The sequence below is a fragment of the Gavia stellata genome, chromosome 6, assembly GCF_030936135.1.
Source record: "Gavia stellata isolate bGavSte3 chromosome 6, bGavSte3.hap2, whole genome shotgun sequence".
Lineage (NCBI taxonomy): Eukaryota > Metazoa > Chordata > Aves > Gaviiformes > Gaviidae > Gavia > Gavia stellata.
The window spans coordinates 18,224,952-18,244,985 of NC_082599.1; the positions used below are offsets into that span (position 1 = coordinate 18,224,952).

At 37.1% G+C, this 20,034-nt stretch overlaps 1 protein-coding gene across 2 annotated transcripts in view; it reads left to right on the forward strand.

Annotated features, from left to right (window-relative positions):
* Positions 1-20,034, forward strand: part of ODAD2 (outer dynein arm docking complex subunit 2) — a 91,010-nt gene that overhangs the window by 61,614 nt on the left and 9,362 nt on the right. For both annotated transcript variants that reach the window (XM_059818991.1, XM_059818992.1), the window contains exons 17-18: positions 623-811; positions 1,402-1,623. In XM_059818991.1, the coding sequence (XP_059674974.1) occupies positions 623-811; positions 1,402-1,623 (411 nt within the window). The remainder of the gene's footprint in view (positions 1-622; positions 812-1,401; positions 1,624-20,034) is intronic.

A 20,034-nucleotide genomic window follows, 5' to 3' on the forward strand; every position in this document is an offset into this window, starting at 1 on the left:
CTTAGACATTTTTCCAGAGTCATGTTTGTGTCCTTTAGTCGCGTTTTACATTGATTGGTCGTACTCTGAGGTGCACCATGGTTCTCGCACAGTTGCTGTCATGACTTCTGTAACCTCCCCTCTTAAGTATTCCTGAATACTCATTTGCATTGATACAAGAAAATAATATTACCACTCCTTTGTCTTAGCTGTCGGACTTGATGTAGGAAATAGAATACACTATGAGAGCCTAAACAGGAGTGTCTATTTTGGTTTTACATGTCCTACGGTATGCGAGGCACCCACCTAGCAAATATGATACAGCAGATAAGGGAGACTTGCACCCTTCTGGAGTGACAGCTTGAGGCTGTAAAGAATACCCTGTGGTATCTAAAATCACACTAGATGATACCTTTGTTTAGGCATTGAATTTCTGCCTAGATGGTGATATGTAAAACAGTCTAACTCTCATATGTCAGTCAAGAGAGCTCTGAGTTTCAAATTAGCCATATTTCTTGGTGAAGACAACACAGCAATAGCTGCAGTTTTGAATAATTATGTTATGCCAATCTCTTTTTTTAACATTTGCATATAAATAAAGATTGAATATTTAAAAATAATGTTTCTTTTGATTCTCATTTAGGATGCTGGGGAAATGGTTCGATCATTTGTTGGTGGCTTGGAACTGATAGTCAATTTGCTAAAATCAAAGAATAAAGAAGTTTTAGCAAGTGTATGTGCAGCCATTACAAATATAGCTAAAGATGAAGAAAATTTAGCTGTTATAACAGATCATGGAGTCGTCCCTCTGTTGTCCAAACTAGCAAACACAGTAAGTAACTTCTGAACACATTATACTAAGTATTTGAGTTTCTTATGTCACACTGCATTATACCCAACTGAAAGGTTATGACGAGAATGGTAGATTTTGCAGCAGCTACAAGGAAGAGCTGTAGAAACCTTCCTCTATGGGATGTATATTGGACATGAAAACACTCTGTGGCTGATACTAAAATTGCTTTGGAAGATGAACTTCAATTTAATAGTCACTGTTGCTGAATATTGCTTTTGAGAGATGCAGCTGCCATATGAAAAAAGCACAAAGGGTCAAGGGAGCAATAAATCTGAACCATGCAGAGAATCTCAATGATGGGGCTATATGTTACATTTTAATGCTAATCTTATCTAATTTTCAGTCAGTCTAAAAGCACCTTTAAAATAATACAAAAATTCATAGCACTTCCTACAAAGAGAATAATAAGGGACTACTAGCTCCATGCCTTAACAGCTCTCTCCAGTTTTTAATTGTACTGCAGTTAAATTGGGATGCCTTAAAGATGTTTGAGAATACAATTCTGCTTTCCTGTGAAATTTTTATTGCATTATGTTGTCTTTAATTTATTATGTTTTTACCTTCTTCAGAACAATGACAAATTAAGACGTTACTTAGCAGAGGCCATTTCCCACTGTTGCGTGTGGGGGAGCAATAGAGTTACCTTTGGAGAGACCAAGGCTGTAGCTCCTTTAGTACGTTACTTGAAGTCAAATGATCCATCAGTTCATAGAGCTACAGCTCAGGCTTTATATCAACTTTCAGAAGATCCCAACAACTGTATCACCATGCATGAAAATGGAGTGGTGAAGGTGAGGTGGAAGGTTTTTCTTATTTGGAGTTCAAATTATTGAAGGGGTTTGGCATGGTCAAAAGAAGAGATCTTTCATTTGAAATAGTTCTTGAATACTGCTGTATACCTCAAATTTTCTGAACTTTATCCTAAAAAAATTCGGTTAAGTAGTGAATTAGGGAACAGTATTTCACTGCTAAATATATTACAGCTAGGTGGTTATTAGGAATGGAAGTATGATGTGGACATTGACCTCTAGAGTACTTGACTTAACTCTGACCTAGGCTTGTAGTGACATCACATCAGTATTTTGTCATTCTCAAGTGACTTTTGCAAAAAAAATGTTGGGTTATCTTAATGGATAGTTGCTTAATATGGCAGAAAGTCACCTAGGAACTGAGTGTAACTGGATTTGGGGACAAATTAAGACGGCATACATAGGCTTAGTTTACCTGGAGCTGTTTCAGTGAATTCTGCATTTACTTAAAAAATTCTTATTTTAGGAGTTAAGTATTAGCACATTCTGCAAAGGCCTTACTCTAGAAAGAACTTTTCTCTCAAAAAGATTTTTCTAGCAAAGTTTAATCTCACTAGGTGAAGCCAGTAGAGTTACTCCTTTGGCACAGGAGAGATAAGGATTATGGCCTAAGAGATGGAGATTGTAGGAGCTCTCAATTTTCATAAACTTCCTGAAAGATTCACTGTTTGCAGACTCTTCATTTTACTTCATGTTCAGGTAAATGTATTGAAATTAAGAGTTGGCTTATGATGTAGTGTTACTATTAAGGTTGAATTTATGCCTGCACTAATGATTGTACACTCTATTGTGAGCAGTTTCAATTCTAGCACAGTCTAATGGTCCTGCATTATCATACGTATATCTGTAGTTGCCTATATCTGTAGTCAGGTTAAAAAGATCCACTGGTCAAAAATGTTTAAAGACTCAGTTTAAATGCTAGTACTTGAGTCAGATCTAAGCTCCCCTTTCAGTGCTAGAAAGTAACATCTTCCCATCACAGTTGCATTATACTGGCTACACAGCAGAGGGGAATATATACTGTACTACAGCTCAATTTGAAACTAGTGTCTGATGACTTTTTAATGTTGCTTATCTTTCTATTCAACTGACACAACCCATTTTCTGCCCTCCTGCCATCTGTTGTTTTCATTCATTTTATTATGCGGGTTTTAGGTTTTATAAGTTGTAGCACACTGAACGTACTGTATAAAGTCGATTCTGATGAAATAATTTTTGAATAGAATCATAGAATCATTTAGGCTGGAAAAGACCTTTAAGATCATTGAGTCCAACTGTTAACCTAACACTGCCAAGTCCACCACTAAACCATGTTCCTAAGCGCCTCATCCACACATCTTTTAAATACCTCCAGGGATGGTCACTCAACCACCTCCCTGGGCAACCCGTTCCAATGTCTGACAACCCTTTCAGTGAAGAAGTTTTTCCTAATATCCAATCTAAACCTCCCCTGACGCAACTCGAGGCCATTTCCTCTTGTCCTATCACTTGTCACCTGGGAGAAGAGACCAACACCCACCTCTCTACAACCTCCTTTCAGGTAGTTGTAGAGAACGATAAGGTCTCCCCTCAGCCTCCTCTTCTCCAGACTGAACAACCCCAGCTCCCTCAGCCGCTCCTCATAAGACTTGTGCTCCAGACCCCTCACCAGTTCGTCGCCCTTCTCTGGACACGCTCCAGCACCTCAATGTCCTTCTTGTAGTGAGGGGCCCAAAACTGAACACAAGATTCGAGGTGTGGCCTCACCAGAGCCGAGTACAGGGGCACGATCACCTCCCTACGCCTGCTGGCCACACTATTTCTGATACAGGCCAGGATGCCGTTGGCCTTCTTGGCTACCTGGGCACACTGCTGGCTCATCTTCAGCTGGCTGTTGATCAACACCCCCAATAATTCCATCTCAGTCTAGATTCATCTTTCTTTTTCAGTCCTAGTTAAAATATTTAGACTAATTAAAAACATTTATTTGCACTTGCAGATAAATAGCAATGTACAGAAAAATACCACAGGTGTTTAACTTTTTTATTATTCACAATATTCTGGAATGACTTTAATATGTTAAAGGAGGGAAAAGAGAACTGATAAAAGGAAGAGTGAAACTACAAAATAAAGGAACTTGGGTTAAGTTTGTTGCATTTAAACTTTTTGTCCAGGGTGCACTTCTCATGTACAAGAAACTTGTATTTTTTAATGCAGTGGATGAGTGTTTGAAAGTGGGTTTATATTTGGGCCCATCACAGAACAGAAGTGGAAGTGCCTCTCATCTCATAACTGATGGATGGCCCTGAACATATGAGAGGATATATGACCAATTCTCATCACGTGTGCCAGCACACACATGTATTTGTATCACATAAGCAGATGTGCATTAGTAATATGACAGGAAGCAGCTACATTTGGTCCATGTTGAGACTAACAGCCAGTGTAGCAGTTCTGCTGAAAAGGACCTGGGGAGTAGGTTCAGCAAGCTGAACATGAACCAATAGGGTGCCCTGGGAGTGATGAAGTCTAACAGGGTCCTGGGCTGTGTTAGCGGGAGCATAGCCAGTAGGTCGGGGGTGGTGACTTAGTACTTATTAAATCACATCAGGAGTACTATGTTCAGATTGTGCTCCAAGTCCAGTGGAGAACCAGTGGAGAACACACGACTTCTGAGGGAACTGAGCTTGTCTAGCTTTGAGAAAGAAGGCCTTTGGGCAACGGTGCCTAATAGCAGCCTGCCAGTATCTAAGAGAAATTTATCGAGGCAGCAAAGGCAGACTCTTTACTGAAGTGCATGGTAGGAGGACAAGAGACAATGGTCATAAATTGATTCTGATGGGTGCCATCTGGATATAAGGAAAAAAATTCTGCCGTGAGGGTAATGAAGCACTGGACCAGTTCCCCAGAGAGGCTGTGGAATCTCCATCCAAGGGAATTTAGACCTGACTTGACAAAGCCAACAGCAACCTGGTCTGAATTCAGTGTTGAACCTGCTTTGACTAGGAGGTTGGACTAGATGACCTCCTGAGATACCTCCCAAACCTCATGATTCTGTGATTCAGATCATCTGATTTCTATCAGATGGAAAATAATGAAAATAATAGGAAATAAGGAAAATAATGATTGATCTTTGCAAACCACTTCTTCACTGTCTTTTGATAATTAAGCAGTGTTCTCCAGCTTCTCAATGGACTTTATTGAGCCATACCCATGGCATATTCAATCAGGGAAAACGGCCACAGTTGTGATAATGAGCTTTCCCATTCAGAATCCAGAAACAATCACCCTATCTAATGTGGCAGAAACCTTCTTCACTGTACTTAGTCAGATGGGTATCTCAAAAGAAATACTGTCAGAGGAACAGATTTAATCACTGTTGTTTAGATACTTAGGAAGATGTGTAAGATAAAGTGTCTGAATTACACTCTGTATCATTCAGAAATGAAATATTCATTCCATGAACAGAAAATTCACTTGAATTTTAGGTCAGGTCTACAAATGTATGTGACTAAGAGATGCAGTGCTCTCCTACATGCCTTGAAGTATTTCAAAATTCCATGAGGTTTGACTAATCCTCCTCTGTAGTTCACAAGATCTTATTTTTTTGGTGGAAAGCAGTCTGACTGCAAACAAAACTGGTTCTGTAATGAATCTTTAAAAAGCAACCAAATCCAATCAGGAATTGCAAGGTTAAAGAGCGTTAAGATATAACCACCTGTGATTGCACATTGCCATGAAGGACCTGGAATAATTCTTCATACCTGCTAAGTACCACAATATGCAAAAATCTTGGAAAGGTTTTTTGGAAATGATTCAGAATATCAGTGAAATCACCTCTAACCTTAAAAGGCTGCATTGTTGATTCATGCCATAAGCTGTTCAGTTTGGTAGACTGGAATCTCTTCATAGCCAGGAGGTGACTGTGAACCAAATACATAACCAGGAAAAGAAACATTATGATTCCTTACTGCTCATTTTTCTTACTGGCAGTAAAAAATTAAATATCTTTGGAGGACACTAATTTACCTGAAGGAATAGTTCTTGCTTGCCTCCCAAAAAGCAAAAATAATGGAAGTTTGGTGGAGTGTGTTTTCAGATAAACTAAATCAAACTAGTCAGATGGTTGATGTCACCCATACCAAAGACTGTCAGCCAATGCGCAGTCAAATGTACTGAATAAGTGTAAATTTTTAAGAAGAGATCTGTCCAGCTCTTCAAGTAAACTTCTGTTCAGTGTCCTACTGAAGTCAGTGTGTATAGTGTAGAATCTGAAGTCCTAAAGTCACCCAGCAAATGTGTAACAATGAGGTGTTACAATTTACAATTGTAAATTGAGCCTTGAAAACAAGTTTGATACTTTTAAAATTAGAAGATATTAATTATTTTAAGACATCCATCCAGCTGAAGAAATTCTTTAAATACATCCCGTAATTAGTGCTAAGAGATATAAATAAGTAGGGAAACTACATGGAATTACGTTATTAACACCTACACATATTTCATTTTTCTCTGTGTTTGTTTTCAATTACATGCAAGTGAACATTCATGGAAGTGCTTAATTACAAATGCTGCAGACATTTAATCTGGAGACTATGAAAGTAATTATATCTAAACAAACAAAAATAGTCTTTACAAATAATATTTCTGTATTTTTAATTATCCAGATATTTTAAAATAGCATTTTTTCTAACACAATAAGTATAAATGGAGCTGTTATTAAAGCTTTATTCCTTTAAGTCTTTAAGAAATCCTTAACACGAGGCAAATTGATAAAATGGGTAAGTCTAAACAGTAGGATCATGGAGCAGTTCCCAGCTTGTATGTCCAAGTGCATAGCCTGGGCACTTACTGATTGCACATTAGGACTAAACCTGGATGCATACATTCTGGTCTGTGTCCAAAAAAAATGCAGGTGCAGAACTGGAACCACAATATGTATGAACAATTGGGAATCAGGTCTGCAGGGCATATTGCAAAATGCATTTGCCTTTCAACTTGGATATAGCCAGAGAGAACCCAATACCAGTGTATGTGCTGAAGTTAACATGGCTCAGAGATCCATGTTACTAAACTGTGAAAAACCTGTTCTCCCTGGACCGCAAAGTGACAAAAGTGCAGTGACAGGTCATCAGAGCTAGCTCTCTCGAGCTAGCTTGAGCTTTCTTACCTGTCTAGCTTTGGTAGCATGGAGTCAGTGTCAGATGATTTGCCTTATTCTAGTACTATGACTGCAGTATAGGCATGTCCTTTTTTTAAAAAGTTTGTAGTTTGGTTTTGCCCCTATTTTTCAGGGAATGGAATTCTCCCACCCACGAGAGGACAATACCTATGGTCATCTAGAGTTTCTAACCCTAAATAAAGCCTGATTTAATTAGCAATTATCCTGCTGTGATGTTTCCAACCACTTTCTAATGCTTATATGTTGTGTTATATCTAGAATGGCAAAGCAGCAAAGCAAAGTGAAGCAACAAATAGGCCTTTTTGGAGGATATATCAGACCAGTGAGACATAGTGGTTCCTATCCAGTGACGTTGTCCATATAATAAGTGAACCATGGTGGGCAGTCTGAGAAAATATGTTCTGTTGGACCTATGATAGTTTCGCCAGATGTGCTAGTCCAAGTGCTTTTGTCTGTGTTGCCAAATCTGTGCAGATCATGAAGCAAATCAACACTCGCATCATCAGAGTTCAGGGCACAGCTGGCCAGTCCACCAACGACTATGAAATTGACTTCTATGCTGGCATTGTTGGAATTACCATCAGGAATTAATTACTGGAGTTTCAGAAAGGCTGAAGAGGCATTCCCAGGTGGCAAGGAGAGTGGGTGGAGGAGATTTAGTTGCTCAAATGCAAGAGTCAGTACAGAGCTGAATCTTGCCTGGTCTATTCAGTTGGTCTGCCCGGCACAGGTGAGACAGTAGTTGCAGCACTGTCTGTGCTATTGGGTATCTTTGCACCATGCTGCTCTGTGATGACAGAATGTCCGGGTGTTTTCATTCTTCTAGCCTCTCCAGTGAATAGTTGACTGAAAGCATGCTTTGTATTTATGTAGGGGTTGTTATGTACAGATTTTTCCAGGACCAATCATATCTTTACTTCTGGAAAATTTGTCTGGGTTCCTTTGGTATTTTTTCATCCTTTTACCAGATATCTGGTGTTTCAGTAATCATGCCCAGTTGGATTAATGTCACAGCTGCTGTAGTTCTGACTAGGTTGCAATATGTGCATAATCCCAGGTGTTCATGTGCTATGTTCACATGCACAGAAAGTCTGATGCTTCAGGGAAACATTTACTCTGCGTGAATGACAAAGTTGCTAAGTGCTTGAACAGTTGGTCAGAGACTTTCTCAAAGCATCTGACTTCCTGACCGTTCACTACGCAATGTGTATATACATGTTTCTGTCCAGGAAATCAGGAATAAAAATATACAGGTAAAGTAATTTCAGCCAGATTCTCATATTGCACATTTTGCCACTGCTGCAAACAGTATTTGCCAATCACAAAACAACAGGTATATGCACACAGTTGTGAGAGAAAGCCAGTGTTCCAAGCTTTCACCCCTTTGTAACTGCACCCAAAATATGTTCAGTTTTCTGAAGCAAGGCTATGTGACAAAAAGGTTGGGAAATACTGGTGTTTGTCAGCTGCCATGTGAAATTCTGAGCAGACAGACAGCGTGATTTTGGAGGAAGTTTATAAAGACAGTTTATGAAGTTTTCCTTTATGTTCAGTTCCACACTCAATATTCTTATGACTGGGAATGGAACAATGGTTATGACCTGTGACAGATGAATCAATGCTTTCTTTCTACCAAACACCAGAAAAATATTTCCTCTTTCTAAAGTAAAAATTCATGGCTGTGCTGGAAAAGAGATTTGTATTTTCAAAGACCCAATAATGACATGTGGGACACTAGGAAAGCAGGAGAAATTTTTAGACATCAGACTAAGGAACAGGCATCAACCTGAATTCAAGATTGGAGATAGCTGTTCACAAACCAAGGTAGAACAGAAATCCAGCGGGGGATTGCCAGTTTATAGCCAAGATAAGCAGGAATACCAGGCAACGTTCTTCACACTTGGAGTCTGTCACGATTAGAGGGAAGAGAAATAGGAAAAGTCACAGACAACTGGAAGTATCCAGCCGTCACCAGATTCTTCATGGAAATAGCAGAAAAACTCCCTTAAAATGTAGCTGTTGCAAAGGAACAAAGATGTCTACCTATAGTTGACTGCTGCTGAAACCCTAGAACAATCAAGCTTGTTCATGAAAAGATCTCAAACTGTCCACTAAAGAGTACACGTTTTTTTATAGGGATGCTCTTTTAGGGTTAATTGTAACAGTAATTGACTGTTCTGCAAGGTGCAGGCAGATGACGAAGTGCAACTACTTGAGTAGTGAAAAGATGAGTCTAAACATGTTTTAAAGGAGGCATTCAAGTCATCTGAAGATCCTGAAAGAATATTTAAATCATTGTCCTAGAGACCATGTCACCGTGTCAAATTAATACAATGCTTCTCTGTGTTACAGTCACACTTTTTCTTGGTTATGTTCGCAAGCTGTAGATTGTGATATGCTTCTGAAGTGAGGATGGTGGTGTGTATAGACACTTACAAAACTGCTCATAATATACCTTCTAAAAGACTTCAACTATTTTGAAAGATTCAAAGTATATAAAAGTGAAAAACATGTAACTGATTATTCCTGGTCATTCTTACTTTGCAAATGAAGAAAGATAAAAAGTGGAAGTTAGTTCTGACTTTGTAAGTGATATAAAGGATTTGGTTTTGTGGAATATCATTATTATTTCTGTGTAAAGAAAGCCTAGGAATTTTGAATGGCCTCATCACCTACAGAGTTGAGGCCAGTTTTTTTATGATGAAGCTAATGAGACCTCTGAGGAGATTATTAAAGTAATGAAAAAACCTAAGAACAAGGGAAAATAAGCACCCAAAATCAGGCTGTGGAAGAACAAAATTCATCAAAGTCATCATTCATCTTAACTTTAAATGTTTACATTGTGGACATGCCCATCTGAAATAGTCACCCAAATTCTTATAATAATCAAAGAAGACTAATAGATTCTTTATTGTGTTTCATCTCTCCTAATTTAGACATTTATGCAAAGATAAGGCACTTCAGTCTCTACTGGCAGTATTTTCTGTTCTCCTTTGGCTATAACGGGAGTGCAGGTTCAAAGTTCAGATCTGCACATCTACACCATAGGTATCTAAGTTTAATGGGGTGAATCCCATCCCAAGGCAGTGGAGAACTTGTTTAAATGACTATACAGTCCAGTTCATTATTAGATAGGAATGTCAGAATTCTGAATAATAGTGCAATAAGAAAGAACTATTAAAAAAAAGTATTTTCTTCCTAGAAAAATCTAGATGAGATGCATTTGTATGCTACGATTGTGCTGAAACACCATCTACCCAGCAGTAACTGAAGCACATTTTGAACATGGTCTAATAAAGCCAGATGTTTTAAATTAGTGGATCTAACTAACTTGAATCCAGGGATTTTGAAAAAGATCTTTGGAGTATTAAGGATGGATTCCTTTCATCTAACTTTGGCCACTTTTAGGTATGGAGTTTAAAGTAGTCTAAATTATGACACCTTCTGTAGTCAATGGAAAGAGAGAGAGGTACCTGCAGACTTGTGCTAGCTGGAAATAGATGCCCAAGGTATCTGGAAGGAATAGACTCCTGAAAGTGTCTAGTTTTCTCCACTGAGTATAGAAAGGACCTAGGTTACTAGCTCAGACTAAACAGCTAGCTTTCAGACAGCTGAATTTAAATTAATATCCTCCTGAATGTTGATTTTCAACAAACCTTGCAGTACAGGGGAAGTTGCAGGGCTGGAAGAAAGGTAATGTGCCAATATTTAAAAAGCCTAAATAAGATTATAGTCCTGTAAACTGGACACTATTCTCATATTAAATAATCATAGGTACATGCATTATAATACTAGAAGGGATCGTTTTAATGATCTAGTCTGACTAGCCTTGCTCATACAAACCAGAGACATTGCTTCAATTTATTTCTGTTTGGAATAGAGTATATCTTTTAGAAAAACATTGACTCTTTACTTAAAAAATTCCAGTGATGGAAAATCCACTAGAGCCATCATAACTTGTTCCAGTAGTTAAATACCTTCCCCATAAAAACATTTGCACCTTATTTGTAGCCTAAGGTTTGTCTAGCTTTATCTTATGCAATTACATGTATGATACTGTTGCTTAGTAAACTGAAAAGCTCGACATGACATAACTTCTGTTCTCATATACATTCTTTTTGAGTAAGATCAAATTACTTGTCACATTGTCATCTTTTTAATTAGCTAAGCAAGTGTAATCTTTGATGGAATTTCTATCATCTTTTTAATTCTTTAATTATATTTGTGTGTCCGTTCTGAATTTTTTATTTTTTAACTTCTCTTTTGGACTGAATTTCAACATACTTCAGAACAGAATTCAGTATTCCAGTAATATCTGTATGAATATTTAAAACAGGTAAAATAACTTCCCTGTTTCTATGTAAGCTCTGTTTGAACATCAGAGATTTTCATTATTCTGTTTGGCCACAGTATTGCCCTCAAAGTTCATATTCAGCCAATTTTCTACTGTGATTTCCATGTCTTTTTGGAAACTGTTCCCCAGGTTAGACCTTCACATACTATAATGTTGGCCTTCATGCACAGGAGTAAAAATTAGGTAATGTTGTTAATGTAAATCACCAGTGAATTTAGACCTTGTGATATAAGTTGGGGTTTTTTTTTTCAGGAGATTAAATCAGATTTGAATTGTTGTCAATACAATTTTAAAATGTCAGATGAGACAGCTTTCATTTTTGTACGAATAATTCACAATTTAAAAGCAGCCACAAAATGTATTCAAGCATTTTATTGTTTTAGAGAGGAAAATTTTAAGAGACCAACCCATTGACTCTTCTTGTAATGCCTTTAAAACAAAATATTGCCTTTCTACAATGGAAGATTCCACGTTTGGCACAGATACGATTCATTAGAAAACTGAAGGAGTTCACTGGCTGACAAAGTGGTAAATACTTTTGAATTATGTAGACGCAGATGGATCTGTGAAAAGAAAACCAGTGGCCTTGATTGTAAAGTATGAAGCTAAAAAACGCCTGTTCTGCTTACCAATGAAATTCTACATTTGCAAGTACCTGATCAGATGGTACATAAATATTCTAAAACATTTAGGGAAATCTTCCCAGTGAGGTAATTTCCAGTATCTCATATGAGGATCTCTTGATGTTTTGACTTCAAGTTTATGCTTGATTTCCATACTAATTAAATAATAAATAGTAAAGGTATTAATTTTCTATTTATTCATTTATTTCTGTGTACTGTAATGATGCTTAAAGCCATTGACCACAGATAAGTAGTTCACTTTGCTAGGCAGTGATGTATACCTACATAAGAAGAAGAAGACCCCAGAAAACTTTCAGTTTAAATGTAGCACACAACAAGGTGGAGGTGAACAAACAGATAGGAATGGAGTGGAAGAAAAAAAATCTATAAAAAATTTGCATTGATCATATTTGATAGTTCAAGCGAACCAAGGTACAATTACTTGTATACAGCTAATTCATAGCTGCAACTCAATCATTATAAGTAAAGCATAAATACCAAACACACACGGTAAGCTTTTTGTGAAAACCGAGGAAACAGGACCACTGGATAGTAGCCAGTCACCCAGACTTTAAGGCACTTATACCATATGGGAGCCATAACTGGTGCTGTTGGCAGCTTTTTGCATGTGGGTGTCTGTACTAAAGGCTACATGAAATTAGAATAAATTAGCCTCTGTTGAGCTCTGCATTGTTCTGAGCTGCTTTTATTATCCAAACAAGTTTATTTAAAGATAGTATTGCTGTGCTGCACTATGAACGAGACCATATTCTCCTGTTCTTATTCCATTGTACATACAGAACTAATTATTTGGGGGCTAGAGGAACCATTAACTTAATGATTACAGTATATATCTGAAATGCAGAAGATCAGACTTTCCATTCATGTTCTGACATTTTTTAATATTGAAAGTGTCTATCCAACCTACCAGTGCACAGAACTGATCTTTAGCCTTACTCTGTGGTCTGGTTTATTGAAATATTTGCACAACAGGAAAGTACTCTGTTTTCTTAATATTACAAAATATTAATAGATGCCTTCTAGAATATCAATTATTGTAGCTTATAGGAACTTCACCAGGGATGCTGAAAACCCATTTTCAAGTACTTGGTACAATAAGGCAGGCAAAGCAGAGACTCATGCTCCTAAGAGTGGGACTTCATTTGTATATTTGTATGTTTGAATATATATCTTTCAATTAATCCATCGGATTTGTTCCTGTCTTCTCATCAGGCTATAGCCTCAAGAGATGCATGGGGTTTTTTTCAGTTTGTTAACTTTTTTTTGCGAAGATGTAACAGCTATAATGTATTTTATGAATTCTGTGATGAATTAATACACAAGAGGTATTTGTGCTTTTTGAGTTCTGTTCTTAATGGTAGAAAGGTTAATCACACGTAGGCTCTTCCATTCCCTTTGAATAATCTAAGATATAAAAACAGTTGGTTTAACCATGATTTATGAAAGTTATTGTGAAATGAAGATTTAATATTTGGAGAGTTCTTTTATACTTTGTTATAATGACTGTTTTAAAAAATACATTTTGTGTATTTTATTGTGCGGAACTTCCAGAATATTGGTCATTGTTTGCTGAAGTCATAAATCCCTACAAGAAGTGTTGGCTAACCATTTTATGTGAAAAGACTTTCATAAGACCATCTTTGTGAAATAAATAGATGTGAATTACAAAATATGGAAGACAATTACTAGTAATCTCTACTGAAAACATTCTGAAAGCCACTTTTTGCCACAAACCATATATATCTGAAGTTTAGAAAATGAAATGCAAAAGCACTGGCACCTACTTCTTCAGGAGTATTTGGCTATGGGGTTGGTTGTTTTTTGTGGGGGGCCTTTGCTGAGAACACTGAATACAGCATATAGAGTTTTAAATTATTAAGCAAGGTTTAAGATAAGATCTTTATAAATCAATCAGAATATTTCATATAATATCTACGCAAAAATATTATCAGGGTACAATAGTATGTATTTGCATTTTTACATATTTATATATTTTTTTTAAGTTTAGAAGAACCAACATTTTGACTATCATGGTTGTCTCTATTCAGGCTCCGCAGTTCAGGCTGGACATACAGCATGTTTGGCTCGTACTCCTAGCTGATACCTGTTGCTTTTTATATTAGTTGTTACAGTTCTTGGACATCAAGAAAGAGGGCACTAGACGGCAAAATTTCTGCATGTCTGTTGGCTACAGAAAGTACGCCCAATACCTTCACCCACAAATGTATTGATCACATCACACTTTAAAATTTCAGATATAAGAGGTTGCATAGATTAAGTCCAATACTGTTGTATTTTGTTTTATTTCAGAAGGATTAATTAAAATTGACAATGTTACGCCACTGCAATTTCTATTGTGTTAGCAACTGCCAGGTGTGAACATTTTCCTTACAGTTTCAGCTCCAGGAAACAGAAGCCAGTAAGCCTTTACCTTCATAATAAGCAAAATTTCACCATTCATAAGGTAGGGATACTTAGATGTAAAACATTTTGCTTTTGCACCATTGCCAGAGGTAATGAAGTTTGGCTTCAGTGTAGATTAAGCCTCAGACTTTAGATGATTTTTTCAAAATTTCACATTATTAACGTTTATGATACATAGCAAGTGTTCTGTTAAAATCTGGCTGATCTCAGATGAGAAAAAACAGCAGCCTAAGGGAGATCAACTTATCTTTGCCCAAACTCCGTGCTTCAGGAGACCTCTAATTTAGTAACATTTGGATAACAAACCTAGAGGCTGGCATAAAGCTCCTCTTGGCACATTTTAAACATCTTTTAGTCTTATAAAAAGAAGCTTGTCCCACTAAGCTGTAGGTTTACTGGAGCTGTTTAACAGTAGCTGTGCCCTGCAGCTCTTTTAGTGATAAATGAGCCACTTCAAATAAGTGCAATTGCAGCCAACTGTGCAGAAGGAATCATTAAAAAAAATTTAAATAGACATTTTTGAAGCTTAAAAATGCACAAACAAAGTATGTTAACCCAAAATATATGCTGCTCCTTTTAATGGAAAAGATTGCTACTGGCTAAGTCTGCCAGCTTCAATAGGTGTGCCAAAAAGCCAAGGAATCTGGCAGAGACCATAGATAGCAGTTCCATCTTTCATCTATATTTCTTTTCTGTATTTATCTTGCTTTAGAAAATGCAGAGAATGTCTTTTCCTTCCGACTTGGCACTATTTCCAAACCACAGAAATACACAGAGCCGCTTCTTGCAATTGTTTAGCTCCCTGCACCAGTCTTATCCTCATGACTATGTGAAATGTTTCTTTCTAATTTGGCAGTAATAAGAAGGAAGAATATTAAAATATTTTTATGTTTATGGAATAATATCTTATCTAAATTGCCAGCTATTAAAATTAGTTTTCTTAATTGAGAGATACTGGGCTTAATGTACAAGGGCAGAATGCCAGGTAATTATTTTTGGCATTCAGCTGATCAAAAATAGTTTCCTTGTATGTAAGGAGCTATTCAAAGAAGCTGAACATAAGAAATATGAAGAACAAGGTACATATATATATATACACACATGCATATACATATGTATACATATGTGTAATGAGAGGCTGAATTGTCACTCAGGAGTCCTTAATATACTGAATTATGTGTTCATTGTTGTCATCTATGAAAACAACTTTTTTTCTCCTTCCTGTAGAATCAGTCACTCCATTCAAACTGGCTTCAAGCCCCAGTCATTGTAATCTCTTCTATGTTGCCATTTCAAAGAGCACTCTGCAGTATCTTTTAAGTAATATGGCACACCTTATTTCAAGGTATAGATGCTAAGCAAAAGTCCTTTCGCAATGTGTAGATTATGGGATGAGCTCTAGTGTTAATGTTCCTTGTCAGTGTTCTGTACTTTGGCATAAAGTCTAAAGGCCTGATGAGGCTGCCAGGGGACAGGAGGCTGATGAGAATTCTGTCACTGACTTCAGCGAGGGCTGGATCAGGTTATGATGCAATGGGGATTATATAACAATCAATTGTATATAAAAGCTAGAATGTATCTTCTCCTAGACTGAGTGAAGGTCCATACAATTTCATTTTCTTGGAAATTTTATTTTATTTAATTTTTCATTTATCTCCAAGGATGATAATTGGCTCTATTTACCAGCTGCTAATCAGTACAGGATTTCTTGCAACTGTTTATGATAATTTTTAATCTCTGGAAGTTTTGAAGAAAAAATTAACGTTAAAGTAAAAGAATATTGGTCAGTATTGCTAGTTAAAATACCAAAGGAGTCTGAATACTGCAAATTATACATTATCTTTGGATCTGGGGAAACTGGAAAGCTTTCACTACAAGAAAGGCATTGAGGTGCTGGAGTGTGTCCAAAAAAGAGCAACGAACTGGTGAGAGGTCTGGAACACAAGTTTTATGAGGAGCGGCTGAGGGAGCTGGGGTTGTTCAGTCTGGAGAAGAGGAGGCTCAGGGGAGACCTTATCGCTCTCTACAACTACCTGAAAGGAGGTTGTAGAGAGGTGGGTGTTGGTCTCTTCTCCCAAGTGACAAGTGATAGGACAAGAGGAAATGGCCTCGAGTTGTGTCAGGGGAGGTTTAGATTGGATATTAGGAAAAACTTCTTCACTGAAAGGGTTGTCAGACATTGGAACAGGCTGCCCAGGGAGGTGGTTGAGCGACCATCCCTGGAGGTATTTAAAAGACGTGTAGATGTGGAACTTAGGAACATGGTTTATTGGTGGACTTGGCAGTGTTAGGTTAACAGTTGGACTCAATGATCTTAAAGGTGTTTTCCAACCTAAATTATTCTATTCTAGATAGAAAGTGAATTTAAATTATATCTAATCTACCTATTGCATTTGTTTGAAGATAAAGATGCAAATAAGAAAACCTCTCCATGACGTAGGATTGAGAAAGCAGGCACTCATAAAGGTGCTTCCATACTGCCATACAGATATGACAGTTCCAAATATTGGATTCAGGATAAGATACATAAATTAGGGCACTGTGGCAATATAGAAAGATTAAGGTATTTAGAACACCTAAAATCAGAATTGTCCTCTGGAAGTCCTGTCCTTCACCGATTCTTGCCTATTGCTTACCTTGTCCACAAGTATGTGGGATGAATCCAAGTTTATTTGCTCTTTTTATCTCTGTACATTGTATCTGTACAATCTGCACAAATCCAACAGTAGTTAGACTGGATTAGCTCCTTCGCAGAATTCCAAAGAGAGGTAATTGCTGGGCTGCTCCAGAGGCCTTATAGGCTAATGGAGCATGTATGTATCTAAAGAAGATCTGTCATACTTTTGTGCTGGATTTGCTGGCCATTCATTGTATAGAGAATATTTTATTAGTCTTTTGCTTCTTAAAGCATTTTGTCTTCTTGTCAGTTGTATAGTCTATTCACGTGCAATTATCTTGTTGCTATTTGGAAGTGTTGAATTGACCACACTTGGATTTTAGGAGAGCGTTCAACAGCACTTTTCACCACAAACTCTTGATGAAGTTAAACTGCTATGCGATAAGGCAAAGTCCTAGAAAGGATAAATAACTCGTTAAAAATGAGGAATCAAAGTGTGGGAATTAGCATCAAGTTTTGCAGCCAAGGGATCTCGCCATTCAGTATTTTGTAAATGATAATGGGAAGGGTGGTGAATGGGGAGGTTGCAAACTTTGCTGACAATACTAAGTTTTTCATGGTAGTAGCGATGAGAGCCAATTGCAAACTACAGTTCACGATGCTGAGCCATGGAAGTACCTCACAGCTGAGGGCAAAGTTCTTACCTTTCATGAAAGCATTGGATTTGCTACACTGCACAGTATGGCACACTACACGTGCAGCAGATGCAAAGGGAGTGCCAGTAACTACCTGTTAGAACTGAAAAGATGTCCATACATTTGGGCAAGGCAATAAAGTCCTCACAAACAATTTGGATGGAAAAATTTTCAATGTGACATACAGCTAGGGGCACCCTGAAGCCCTGACTTGGATCTTGCATTTGCTTCTGATTGATCAGGCTGTTTTGTTAATCTTTCTGCTCTTCTTCTCATAATCCAAGAATTCTCATAAAATTTGCAGTTAAATGTAAGAGTTATTTAACTTTAAATTTGTGTTGACTTCCTGGGGAGTGTGTGTGTGTGTGAAATTGATATTCTGTTTAATCCTTCAGCATCACAAATACATATGAGGGAATTCTATTTTGAGAAACCACTCTTTGATAAATGCCAATATTCTGCGTAAATATGCTCCTGTTCAGGAAAGGATGTTAAGTTCCCTAATTTTATCATGATTCAAGCATGTGATGCAGTGTTTTAATGAAAAAGTAGCCTCTTAGAGTTGACAACTGATAAAAAGAGAGTACATTCCCCATGTAGGAGTAGTGCTTTGTCTTACACCAGCTCCCCCATATTGTTGTAATTAGGTGGCAGTGTGCGCTAAGTATACTCACCCAAGAATGTCCAACATGCTGTTAATAATGTTTTTGTGCTAGCATTAGTGTTGTGAAATAATGTTTTGGGTAGCTAGTTAACTAACCTTTCCAACCATTTCATCCTACCTCAGATACAAAGTAACCACCATATCGAGTTTAGAATATTAATCATGATTCTTTTTACCTTTTGCAGTGATGGCATTCGGCTAGAACACCCACATGAATTTTTTCTTTCTATATTAAAGCATAAAGTTGCATGGTTTTAGGAAATTCATTTTCACATCTTCCCCCGCATGCTTTAACCAGCTTTAGCAGAGCTTTTATACATGTGCTACAACCTCCACTTACCCAAGCATAACTATAACTTACTTTTTATAAAACTAAAAAAGCCCAAGCAAATGAATAAGACAAAAACATCCCCAAAAATTGAAGCTTGGAATTAAAGTTGAGCAATTACTCAATAAAAAGTTGAGGAACAGATTTTTGCTCTAATCAGAGAGAAGTTTTAGATTTAACTTCTATTAGTGAATTTTTCATTCCCTACTTCATTGTTACATCTTTAGAGAGGCAAGGATCCAGATCAAGGCCTCTAGTATTTCCTGGCTGACATACACAAGTCAGGCAGGCACATATTATTGCTTGCTTGCAGACTACACAGTGTCTTTAAAAATCTCTGATCTCACAACGCTTCCAAAATCCAGCAGCTACTCATGCAGTTTATGGTCAGAGTGAGTCCTTGAGTGGTTTTGGGGAGATGTTTTTCTTCTTTTTCAAAAAATATCTGTCTAACTCCTCTCTAGAGAACTATATGTGAATCACAAATACTTTGGTTGAATATGACCTGAATGGAGTGCTAATTCAAGCCACCCCTTACATTTTAATCACCAAAAAGCCAAAGCATTTATCTGTCACAATAAGTGTGCATGGTAATGTTTTTCCACAGCACAGACTTTAGGAAAGCATATATATTTCCAGCACTAGTAAATATATTTTATGATCACTATATCACACTCTGTTCATAAAGCAATGCTCAAGTGACTCAGAAATTTGGGTTGATTATAGGAAGTTGACTCCTCAGTATAAAATAATTTATTCCTTATGTTTTTCTCTAATAACAAAAGAGGCAGTTTGACAATCTTGAAAAGTATCTTCCACTCTATGTTCATCGTTGCTTTCATTTTTTTCTCACATCATACATTTAAATCTACAGATATGAATGAATATGTGGACTATACATGGACCTTTGCCCATGAACAGCCCCAGCTCATTTCTTGCTTCATCACATTCAATTTCATATTTGTATGAATAAAGTTGAGCTGTGTTCATACCATCTATACATTTATTTATGCTGTGTACTAATTGAACATTTTCTAGTACATTTACTAGTCTAAAACCAACCTATAAGTTGAACAATACCGCTCATCTTCCAGTTTATGTAAATGTATGCACTGCTGCCACCCACACATCTAAAAACATGAGATTATGTTATGGATCAGTCTTCTTGGATGCCACAAAAAAAAGGCTTGAAAATACCCTGGCTCATTACTTGAGATAAATGTGATTGTATGGATCTACAGTGAGAACATCCTGCTTTTATCCCCAGACTTTGATATGTAAGGTTTACTAGTAAAAGCACCCCACTGGTTTTGATTACAATGATCATATATAGGCAGAGAGACAGACACTTAGACCATTGGATCTAAAGCTATATTAACTTTAGAGATCGAAATCAGTACTTGGAATTCAATACAGAAGAGAGTTTGAAGTCAGTTCACGCATACCAGTAGATCTAACATATTTTTAAAATACTAGAACAGTCAGATTTTGTACCCTGTTCTCAGG